Here is a 9,719-nt window from a genome sequence, read left to right on the forward strand (position 1 = left end):
AATACAGTGTGTTTTCGATATTTGAGGTGCCGAATACGACGTATTTTCGGAGTTTGAGATACCGAAATTGAGTTTTCGGATTTTAAAGTGCCGAATACAGGTGCTACATTTACAAATACGCCGATATGTTGTTTATTTTCGCAAATACGTTAGCGTATGTTGTCTATTTTTATATTTTAGCCCATTTTTCAGTCATGTTACATCATTATTACTTATAGGTCAATGTGCAATAAAAGAGGATAAGATGCTCATTCTACCTTTCACTTAATATTTATACTCAAATCTAAAACGTCATGTATTGTGAGTATATTTCAGCTGAAAAATACCCCATAGAATAGTGATTCCATGTGGCCTGCGAACCAAGAGTAGGCAAGATTGTAACACTCCTTTTGTCGCGCTGTTGCGCGCTTCGCCGAGCGCAAGCGCCAGGCTTCCTGGTTCGCCACTTCCGCTGCAAAGAGCCGAGCGGCGGTGGCGTGGCAAGTACGAGTACCAGTAGAAGAATAGTGGAAAGCATGAGGGATTCCGTGTTCCCTCCTCCCGTTCCCACGGCCGCACAGCTCATCGCCCTCAGTCGCTGCTGCGCCACCACCCAACACCCACTCAACCCGCTTCGCCTCTCGGAGGATCCCGCATTAATAAGCCGCCGCACCCTGCATATGCGCGTGCTCCCCCCCCCCCCCCCCCCCTCTCATGTGGAGCGGCTGGCAACGACGACTGTCCCGGTTCGTGATGTGCCGCTGTCATGCGCGCCACGAGACATGCACACGTACCCGGGCCAGGAGAGTGTTGACCCGGTGATCTCTCTATTACAAGTAGTCGTGGTCTCGTGGATACATGGATGGATTCAAAATTTCAAAATTCACAAGCGACTCAAGAAAATATCTATATGATGGTAGGGAGTTGTGGTCCGTTTGAGCAACAAAAACTACTCGTCCGTACGGCACCAACGCATCTAGAGAACTGGGCATCATCTATTCATGCACAATGTTCCATTGATAGGATTAGGGAGGATATATATGCGTACTACTTGATGTTAACACACTAGGAACTGATAGTAATTATTCGACGGCCTGGTCTCCCTTTGAGCATATGATTCTAACCCCAAAATGAAACCAAAGGATGCGATGCTTGTGGAATGGCGCATACTTCAGAGTTGGATAGAGTGAGAACAAAGACAAACAAATCCTAGGCTGACTAGCTCCTCGAATCTATATATATGCCCAAAAGAAGAATCTTTCAACCTCAAGCTGACCTAAAACTTCTAAACATGGGGACCGCATTTTCTATGTACTCCTTTTTTCTATATCCTCCTAAACATGGCCACAGTGTGCGAGTAGTGGCGCAGGTCGTTCGGAGCATGGCGAGCTTGTAGGAGAAGAAAGAAACGAAAAAGCTGCAGCAGTTTGAGCTTCCCTCACAGTGCCAGCGTGTGTTCGTGTGTGTGCGTCTTTGTGCTCGCGTGTGTCCAGGAGGCAAGGCGTGGCTGACATGGTACAGACAACTACTAATCATGTGGCTTATAGTCATGCCATCATAGTTTAGACTACGCTCTGTTTCAATTACGCAATCTACATGGATAAATTAAAGAACTAAGTACCAAATTCGCGGTCACGTTATGGATCACGACTGAAAATGCCGTGGCTAAGGGCATATTTATTTTAGCTTTAGCTGTGAAAATTCAAATTATGAATTATAAGATTTTACAGTACACCATAGATTGTAAGAATCAGTTTTTAGATTATGATTGTTTGTTTTGGTTTTACTTTTGAGATAGAATCTATAATCAGAATTAAAAACAAATATGACCTTGTTATTGGCAAGGCGTTTGATCCAAACCGACGGCGGCAGCATCCGGGTCGACGAAGCTCACGCCGATCCGAGCGTGTAGCCGTCGGCACCGTAGCTAGCCGCATGCCTAGCTCCTCACCACGCTAGCCTCACGCTGACGACCTCCTCGACGTGCGCTCCGGCTCGGCGGCCGTAAGCCGGTCGAGAAAACAACAAGACGAAAAACGAAGGGATCATGGAATTGGCGATCGACGAACGGGGGCGGGTGGAGCGGCGGTCACAGCCAAATTGGCGCCGCGAATATTCTCTCCGGGGCCACGCCGCGCGGCATCACCGCCAACATCTCCCCGCGTCCCTCTCGCGCCCGGGGCCCCACCGCTTCCCATCCCCACCCTTTCGCTATCCGCCGGGCCGCTACTTGCCGCCGGAATATGCCCTCGTCAAAGGCAGCGAAGTCGTTCCCGTGCGCTGTTTTTCCCATTCGTTCCTCGATCGAGGAGAGTAACAAGTCTCTAGGTCGTGCCTCCTCCAGTTTACCTTGTTGGCTTGTTTGGTGTAGTGGAGTACTAGTATATGCAGCTGAGTTGTTCTTGATCCCGGCCGGCCCGGCTTGTCGCCATTGACCACGGGGGACGGGCAGATGGCACCTAGTCACCTAGACACGTACAGGTCACAGTGTTCTCTAAATCTAGCAGCGATCGGACAGCTTCTCTGGCCTACGACCGTAAGACACAGCAGGCACACATGCCGGACCCCGCTCTTGTCGGGGGCCGGCGTCCACGCGACGCGCCCTCGCACATGCCCCCTTCGTTGTCCTGTCCCGCTCCGGTTTCCGAACCCAACAGAAACAGATCACAAGCCGACGGCACGGGCGTCGGATCACAATCAGACGCCCGCGGGGGGCGCGGTGCCGACGGTGCCCTTGGCGGCGCGCCCCGGTTGGCGGCTTGGGCGTTGGCGTTTGTTACTTTGTTCCGGGCTTGCCCCCCGGCACAAGGCTCCCCGAGATTCCGCACACATGAGTACATACATGGTGGTGATGATGGTATGCGATGCCGATGCGCGCTTTCTCTCTACATATTCCTCCTCTCTCTCTCTATCTCTATCTCTCCGCTCAGCTTTAGAACGCGCCACATATCGCACATTCCCGTCAGGAATCCGCCTCGGTGTTCGCCGAAATCCTACGCTACCTCCCCCCCCCCTCCGGCGCGCGGCACCAGATTCACACCGTGCCGTGCGGCAGCCGCCTCGCCAGCTGCTGCTGGTCGAGCCACCGCCGGCCGGGCGTGCGTTCGTGCGCGCGCGCGAGCTGCAGCGCAACGTACGGGTGACATACACGTCGCGGTCGCGCGCCTGAACTGCTGCTTCGTGACCGGTTGATCGATCCGTCGGCCGCGGGAGCGCGCGAGGAGGATACCGTAAGACCAACCGATCAGCAGCATGTTCGAGGGGATGGAGAGGGCGGGTTACGGCGGCGCGGGGGCGATGGGTGGGGTGGTGCTGTCGCGGGACCCGAAGCCGCGGCTGCGGTGGACGCCCGACCTGCACGAGCGCTTCGTCGAGGCCGTCACCAAGCTCGGCGGGCCCGACAGTGAGTACCCGCATGCCCTCCTCTGCTGCTAAACAGCAGCATGCATGCTCCACCTTCGAAATTTCGAATCCCATCTGCTCGCGCTGCTTGGCTCAGTGCACACAGAAAGATGCCAAAAATACTTGATCAAACTTCATGTATGCTACATGCATGACGTCCCTCTGATTAAAAGCTTCTGTGATAGTCTGTTATTGGAGCCCTGGGCTAGCTTCTAGTTGTGATTACAACTTCTGTTCCTGGAGACCTGGAGTTTCTGATATCGTTTTCCATTTGACTGTGCTGTGCGACAGAGGCGACGCCCAAGTCGGTGCTGAGGCTGATGAGCATGAAAGGGCTCACCTTGTACCACCTAAAGAGTCATCTTCAGGTATCAGCTCCGCCGATCTCTTCTCTGCAAATTCCTGTGCAATTATTGTCTATCGTTCTATTTGTATTGCTTTGTCCGGTGCTAATTCGTGCTTGCTGATGATGTCTCTTGTGATCAGAAATACAGGCTGGGAAAACAGAGCAAGAAAGATACAGGCTTGGAAGCCAGCAGAGGGGGTATGTACCTCGCTAATACTACTACTGAATACTAAATTGCTAAGATGAAAAGGTCAAAAGCACTTATCAACGTAGTTTTCTAAATCTTACATTGTTTTTGCTCTTTTCACAGCATTCGCCGCACAGGGCATCAATTTCTACACTCCAGAACCTCCTTGCATTCCGTCTACTGCCAGTAACAATACGGGGTAATAAGCAATCATCATCCTGTATCATGGGTGCTTCCTTTCACATCAGTACATAGACTCGTGCATGTCTGCTTTATAACACTGCCATGATGTTTGAAGAACATGCATCTTCAAATAGCAAGAATTCAACGACAACAATCTAATTTGATTCTGTTGCGCCAGTAGAACTGAAAAACTGCTATTTTAGTTGGCAGGGTATAAAATAAGATTTTTATATCAGATGGCTATAGAACGTACTATCGGTGATTTAAATATTTGTGGTCTACTCTTATAGAAGAGAAACGCCATGCTTAACTTATACTGAAAACGTGCTTACTTAAATTGTACCGGACTGTCAATCATTGGAGGATGAAGTCATAGGAAAGGGACGTTGATGTGCCAAAGTATAGGGGTTTATCAACGCCTGCAAAACAATTCTTGATTAATGTGTTGCGTAAACTGAATCTTATACTCTTATCACGTTAATGAAGCACTTCCACGGAATAAACTAACAAAATCATCTTATACAAATTGAAACCTGGATCAGGATTCAGGAATCAGTCTATGTCACCCAACTGAAACAACTAGCATTATAAAAGTTTTCCTATGTTGTATGCTATCTTATACAAATTTGAAGCAAGCCAGCAGCTAGCATTATCTCTGAAGTCTGAATTACTAGTTCAAATTTTCCAAATGGTGTTCATTTCATGGCTTGTGTGACCATCCTTCATATCAGTTTTTATGATCTTTATTCGGTTAGGCATACCATTTCTGAAGTATTTCTAACATGTATCAGGGAAACACCACTTGCGGATGCGCTAAAGTATCAAATTGAAGTCCAAAGGAAACTGCACGAGCAGCTTGAGGTTAGATGCCAAAAAGGAAAAATAACCGGCACATGCTTCTCTACTATAACATTGTGCTGCCATGATCACAACATTTTGACCGCTGAATGTGTTCTACATGCAGGTGCAGAAGAAGCTGCAGATGCGAATTGAGGCCCAAGGCAAATATCTGCAAGCAATACTAGAGAAAGCCCAGAACAACCTTTCCTACGATGCAACTGGAGCTGCCAACCTAGAAGCAACCAGGTCGCAGCTTACAGACTTCAACCTCGCTCTTTCAGGTTTCATGGACAACGCGACACAAGTGTGTGAGCAGAACAATGGAGAACTGGCGAAAGCCATATCTGAGGACAACCTCGGAACAGGCAATTTAGACTTTAAGCTGTACCACGGAGTTCGGGATGGCGACGGTGTCAAGTGCACTCTAGATGAAGGCTTGCTGCTGTTGGATCTGAATATCAGAGGAGGGTATGGTCACCGGTCTTCATCGGATCTGAAGATAAATCAGCACATGAGGTGCAAAACTCAGTTGAAGGGAGACAGTAGTTTAATTTAAGAGCTCCCCTTGTATTGTGAGAAATTCTTTCGGCAATCCTGAGGATGCTTGTTTACAGTGTTGATCTAGAGTATGCTAATGTAAATTTGTGGAAAGAGGCTCCGAAAGTCCGAATAAGCATAGCTAGTTTTATACGAGATCTCTGTACTTCATATGTTTCTAGAATCCAAAAAAAAAAAAAGCATTATGGGGTCATGCTCATGCAGCAGAGAGCAGACCAAGCATGTTCCAGATTATATCCCTTTTGCGTTCAGGTTCAGTAGCTTTGTTCATGTGTATGAGTAGATAATTTGTTTGTGTTATCATTTTTAGTAAGCTGATCAAATCAGATCAACTGAAGGCTGGCATTTTTTACACAGAGAACTCAAAAACTGCATAAGGTTACACCTGAAAGTGAATTGTGTGGCATGCTAACAAAAACAGGTCCCGTTTCTGAGTACACTTTAACCCAAAAAAATCATATTGACGGTGGCATTCAGCTGCTGAACAGAACTGGATCCCGGAGATGAAATTGGAAAACCAACTAAGCAGGCTGCTCTCGAGGGGGTTGATATACATTTGAGGAGAAGATTCGATAAGCAGCATAGTCATGGTGGAATTCAAGCTATAAAACACGAAACAAGGTCTGAACCTCTACTTGCAAACACACTGCGTACAAGAATTAGGAACACCGCAAGAGAGATTCCTCGAGAGATCTTTGCTACTCATGGCAGCCGGGCATTTTATTTCTCAAGCATCATGAAGTAGCTACATTTGTTTTTTTTTTTGGAGAACGCGCCTGAACACGTTTTTTCATTAAGAGGAAGAAGTACAAGCGAGTACTCGGAATCACCCAAGCCGTGATTAGGAGCGATAAGAACATAGAGGAAGAAAAAGAAAACAACTACATCCACCAGCGCATTCGCGACCAAGCTAAGCGCTAAGGAGATCAACCGGCTTAGGGTGGGAAGAGAAGCAGCGCAATCCAATTGTTGCCGGACTGAACCCAGATGCGACCTTCGTCCACGATCCTCCTGCTGAGAGCACCGGCCAAAGTAACAGATCAGTTGAACACATGATTATTCCTCTTCTTCCAAATGAACCACAAACCCAGCAACAGGAGGGAATCAAAGCCGCGACGCAGATCCTTTGGGAGGCGCTTTCGAGTCGGAAGCCACCAATCAACAAGCTCAGAGTTTGCCGGCGGAATATGGCGATCAAGACCTGAAGGTCTTAGGAGAAGGAACCACACCTCTCGACTATAAGGACAGCCAAGGAGCAAGTGATGAATAGTGTACGATGGTATTTTGCCACGGACAGTAGCAATCCCCTGTATACGCATACGTACATGTATACATATATATATAAAAAAAAAAAAGAAAAAGAAAAAAAGAAAAAAAGAGAAATGGGTCCTCAGCCGGCCCATTCTTTCGGCCAGCCCGGCCCGGCTCTTTCCCCCTCCTCCATTCTTCATCAGGCCGACCCGGCCCATCCCGGGCCACCTTATCCTCATGCGCCAGCTACCCTAGGGCACAGGGGCGCTGTTCCTCTTCCTCACACACCCGAGCGGCCGCCTCTCTCCCTCACGCGCGTCGCCACCTCGCTCGAGCCGCGCGTCCCGCCGGCCAAGCCGGCTCTCCCCCTTTTCCCTCCCTGCTCCTTGGGCCTACGCCGCTCTCCCACGCAGCAGAGCCGCCCCGCACCGAGCTGTTGCGCCGCACCGCCTCGCCCCCTGGTCCACGGGCCGCGCCGCTCGCGTCGCTCGAGCCATGCCGGCGCCCTCTCTCCCTTTCCCCTGTATCTCCAACAAACCGAATCCTCTCCATCTCTATTTTCAATCCCCAACGGAATCCCTTCCTATCTCTACCGGATTTGGACGGATTTTCCTCTTCCCCAATCGGGTTCCTCGCGGATTCGTGGAGTCCGGTTGCAACACTCAGGAAATCCCAACGGATTTGAGGTGGGCTTCATGATTATCTCCTCGCAGGGGAGCCCCGTGCCGTGCCTATATGAGGTGCAGGGAGGGGGTGCCCATAGGGGAGCAGATTTTTTGTGGAGGAGCACGCGGGAGCCCTGCTACTCTGCGCCGCCACCTCGCCGCTACCTCGCGTTGTCTCCTTCGTGCTCGGCCGAAGCCTTGAAGGGTGCCGCCCCTGCTGCTTCCCCATCACTGATCAGAGCGCGCTGTTGATCCGTCCCCATCGCCACCATGACGTTGATCCAAGGTGAGCCCTGGCCGTGACTTTTCTCTGTGATGCACGGCCTTGCCGTCGTAGCCGGTGCTCCGGCTGTGCCGTTGCTCTTCTCCCCCTCTGCTCTGTGATAGCCCGGCCTTCGTGCCGTCGTGCTTTTGCCGTGGCCGGTGATGTTAAAACTGAGGCCCGGCTGTCGTTTCACGACCTGCGTGCGCCGTGGTGCTCGAGTTTTGAGCCCGGCTGCTATCTTGTTTGTCATCTCGCCTGTGCACGTATGGTTGCTGTGCTGCGCTTGTCCCCGGCCTTCGTGCTGTGGTGCTCTTCGCTGGTGAGATGTTGTCGTCGGTCTGTGGTGCCTTTCCGTTGTGCTGCTGACTTCCTCGCCATGGGCCAGTGATGCTAAAACTGAGGCCCAGCCGTGACTCTCCCTTATGCTCTATGCCGCCCACGCGCCGCCCGAGCATGCCGTTGTGCTGTTTGAGCCCCGGCCACCCTTTACTCTCTGTGTCATGCGCTATTGAAGCACTGGACTCCGACCGTGCGCCGTTGAAGCTTGGCGCTTCCGGCCATATGTTGTAGCAGTTTCGGGCTTCAATTATCCCATAAGTCTTGCCATTACCCGTTACTGTCTCCTCCTGGTGGGTGCTTATGAATAAGACCCCCTTCTGTTGTCAGTTGATCTCAAGCAGTTAGGTTTTTGCTTCTGTTCCTGGTCGAGGTGGAGATGGCTAGTGATAGTGCTTGCCCCCATGCCATCTGCTACTCGGTGTTGGTTGGAGTTTCTACCTTGCGACTGCTAGCCTGTGCGGATGCTATTCTATTTGTTGGCCTGATTTGGTCCAAGTAATTCTGATTATTACACTTTGAGGTGCTGTTGTCGGATGGCGCTGTTCTTGTGCGGCTAGGTGTGTTGGATTGGTTATTGATTCCATCGCCCTATTGTTCTCCCTTTTGCTATGTGTGATATGAAACAGATACGATGATGGCTTGCTGGTGTGTGGCTGGACAGAGATGGTTCGGTATAGGGAGGGAGAGTTGGCTTTGATTACCTATAAAAAAAAAAGGAGCTAATGATGCTACTTTCAGAGAGGTGGTTCTCTGCTGTACCGAGCCCTCTTGCTACCTGTTGCCTTTGTGGCTTGATACTCTAGTGATTGCCCTTCGCCTATGTGGCATAGTGCCTGTGTGGCAAAGAATAAATGCGCCGTTGTGGCTGGAGCCTGCGTGGCCCGCAAGTGATCACCCTGCCTTTGTGGCTTTGCCTCTGTAGCATGTTTGCCTGTTGCTTTCGGAGACGGCCGATGAGGACAAGTCCGAGGCCCGAAGAGTGAGTTAGTGAGTCAAGCACGGCGTCGGAGCTCCCGGTTGTGGCCATGTTGCTGCTTTCGGTCGAAGCTACGCGTCGTGCAGCGCTCCCAGCCCACCTCTTCATAAAAACACAATTCTGAGGCCTATGTGGCCGATGATGATCCGGGATACATAAACAGTCCAAAAAGCTTATGCCAGACTGTTGTCCCGTACTTTACCGCATTTTATTTCTAACGCTCACTTTGCTTGGTCTTTGTTGCGTGTGACTACAGCCTTGCAGACTCAGAGACGACCTCGGTATGACGACCGCCAGCGCACTTAATCGGAGGTAGCCCGAAGACGGGCGTAATTAACCGGAGAGCCCCACGAGGCCACGGGAACCAAGACAAAGCAATCGCCAAATCATGAAGATAGTCAGATAGCGTGTGCGTTTGAGGAGTAAAACAAGTGTAATCGAAAGATGTACTTTATGAATTCAATATGAATGAATAAAGTTACAATTCCATTACATTGTATCCTGTCTCTTGTATACTCTGTATACTGGCACGCCCGCAATATTACATGCATAATTTCAAATACAAATTCAAACGCTAGACGTTTCGAATCCGCGAAACAAAATGGCACGCCCGGTGGGACATGGTTCTCCTCCCATCTTTGCTGCGCTGCGCTGGTCGTCAAGATGGTCTCCCGAGTCTACAAGTGCTACTTGCAAAGAAATCGTCGGGAAAATACTAACTAAGAGAC

The 9,719-nt window shown here is 50.2% G+C and overlaps 1 protein-coding gene across 2 annotated transcripts; it reads left to right on the plus strand.

The window, feature by feature from the left end:
- Positions 1-2,370: 2,370 nt before the first annotated feature.
- Positions 2,371-5,630, plus strand: LOC133919594 (myb family transcription factor PHL11-like). Of its 2 annotated transcripts, none has more exons than XM_062364028.1 (6): positions 2,371-2,836; positions 3,673-3,749; positions 3,868-3,925; positions 4,038-4,113; positions 4,889-4,958; positions 5,062-5,630. In XM_062364028.1, exons 1-6 carry the CDS (start codon positions 2,536-2,538, stop codon positions 5,491-5,493), a joined length of 1,014 nt encoding a protein of 337 aa, XP_062220012.1. In that variant the 5' UTR covers positions 2,371-2,535; the 3' UTR covers positions 5,494-5,630. The 2 variants fall into 2 exon arrangements, with proteins under 2 accessions (XP_062220012.1, XP_062220013.1); XM_062364029.1 differs by lacking the exon at positions 2,371-2,836 and adding an exon at positions 2,863-3,382.
- The last annotated feature ends 4,089 nt before the right edge of the window (positions 5,631-9,719 follow it).

Source organism: Phragmites australis, chromosome 5 (genome assembly GCF_958298935.1).
Source record: "Phragmites australis chromosome 5, lpPhrAust1.1, whole genome shotgun sequence".
Taxonomy (NCBI): domain Eukaryota; kingdom Viridiplantae; phylum Streptophyta; class Magnoliopsida; order Poales; family Poaceae; genus Phragmites; species Phragmites australis.

Excerpts from the sequence above, each read along its gene's own strand:
- LOC133919594 (XM_062364028.1), top strand. The coding sequence starts at position 2,536 with ATGCCGGACCCCGCTCTTGTCGGGGGCCGGCGTCCACGCGACGCGCCC. Across the intron at positions 4,114-4,888 it reads ACTGCCAGTAACAATACGGG|GGAAACACCACTTGCGGATG; the intron begins GTAATAAGCAAT and ends AACATGTATCAG. Across the intron at positions 4,959-5,061 it reads AACTGCACGAGCAGCTTGAG|GTGCAGAAGAAGCTGCAGAT; the intron begins GTTAGATGCCAA and ends TTCTACATGCAG.